Source organism: Chenopodium quinoa, unplaced genomic scaffold, assembly GCF_001683475.1.
Source record: "Chenopodium quinoa cultivar QQ74 unplaced genomic scaffold, ASM168347v1, whole genome shotgun sequence".
Classification (NCBI taxonomy): Eukaryota; Viridiplantae; Streptophyta; class Magnoliopsida; order Caryophyllales; family Amaranthaceae; genus Chenopodium; species Chenopodium quinoa.
This window is the reverse complement of record NW_018745177.1, coordinates 279,453-280,725: the sequence shown is the minus strand read 5'-3', so window position 1 is coordinate 280,725 and position 1,273 is coordinate 279,453. Positions and strand designations below refer to the sequence as shown.

Here is a 1,273-nt window from a genome sequence, read left to right as displayed (position 1 = left end):
ATGCAGAGTGGCCTACTGCCAGGGTCACCATTCAGAGCATATATGGGGCGTAAGAGCCTCAAAACGCTCGCTGAAGCGCTGGGTAAAGTGCATGAGTTTATCAAAGCAGACGAGACTGATAGAGCAATGCTGGGTAGGAAAGCAACAGGTGACTCAGTTAAGCGGGCAGAGGTCACCCGGGCAGAGAACATACCCAGGGTGGACCAGCCAAGCAGAGCTGAGCAAAATCGTAGAGAAGCGGACAGGGCAGTGAGACTGAGAAGGTCCGATCCAAGGAGAGGGCCAAGACCTGGGAAGTTTGATCAGTATACCCCACTAACCCATTCTAGATCTCACATATTTAGCGTAAATAAGGCTAATGATAAGTGGCAGAGGCCTCCAAGGATGGTAAATAGGATTCGTGATACCAGTAAGTGGTGTGACTTTCACGGGGACTATAGCCATACCACTAAAGAATGCACGCACTTGAAGGACAACATAGAGGACTTAGTCAGGAGAGGATACCTGAGTCAATTTAAGCAGCGTGGTGACCCTCCCAGAAGAAGGGAGGAGGATAGAGCGGGCCGAGCTGACCGCAGAGGAGGTCAGAGGGGCCCAGTTGGAGACAAGGATAGAGATGGCAAGCCAGAGGGTAGGGTGTACGTGATCAACGGGGGTCCAGTATATGGGGGGAAAGTTAATAGAGCGCGGGCTGACCTGCGGGCGATGATACATCAAATAAACGACAATGATAAGCGTAGATGGCCACCTCTTCCCCCGCAACCACGAGCCACGTTCGACGAGTATGACCAGAAGGGCATAATTTACCCTCATGATGACCCGCTGGTGGTGACAATGAGAATTGCAAACTGGGAGGTGGATAGAATACTGATAGACGGAGGCAGCTTAGCTAACATCATATACATCAGTGCGTTCAATGAGCTGAAGTTGGACAGATAAGACCTGAAGAGAGTAAACTATGAGGTCACCGGGTTTAATGGCTCGGGGATTACCCCAGAAGGCATAATCGAACTCTCAGTCCGGGTAGGAGAGAGGTCAAAAAGACGTGATGTCCGAGCAGAATTTCTCGTGATAAACTCCCCTTCACCCTACAATGTAATCATGGGAAGACCGCTCATCCACAAGATAGGCGGGGTAGTGTCCACTTACCACCTGGCCATGGCGTACACAACTAATGAGGGTTGGTCAGCAAAGCTCAGGGGAAGCCAGAAGACAGCCCAACAATGTTTCATAATTGCCTTAAAGCAGCTTGCCAAAACCAGACAGCAGTCCA

General features: G+C 50.6%; 1 protein-coding gene across 1 annotated transcript; it reads left to right on the top strand.

Annotated features, from left to right (window-relative positions):
• Positions 1–939, top strand: LOC110710795. Its single transcript, XM_021889137.1, has one exon. It carries the CDS (start codon positions 1–3, stop codon positions 937–939), a length of 939 nt encoding a protein of 312 aa, XP_021744829.1.
• The last annotated feature ends 334 nt before the right edge of the window (positions 940–1,273 follow it).

Excerpts from the sequence above, each read along its gene's own strand:
- LOC110710795 (XM_021889137.1), top strand. The coding sequence starts at position 1 with ATGCAGAGTGGCCTACTGCCAGGGTCACCATTCAGAGCATATATGGGG.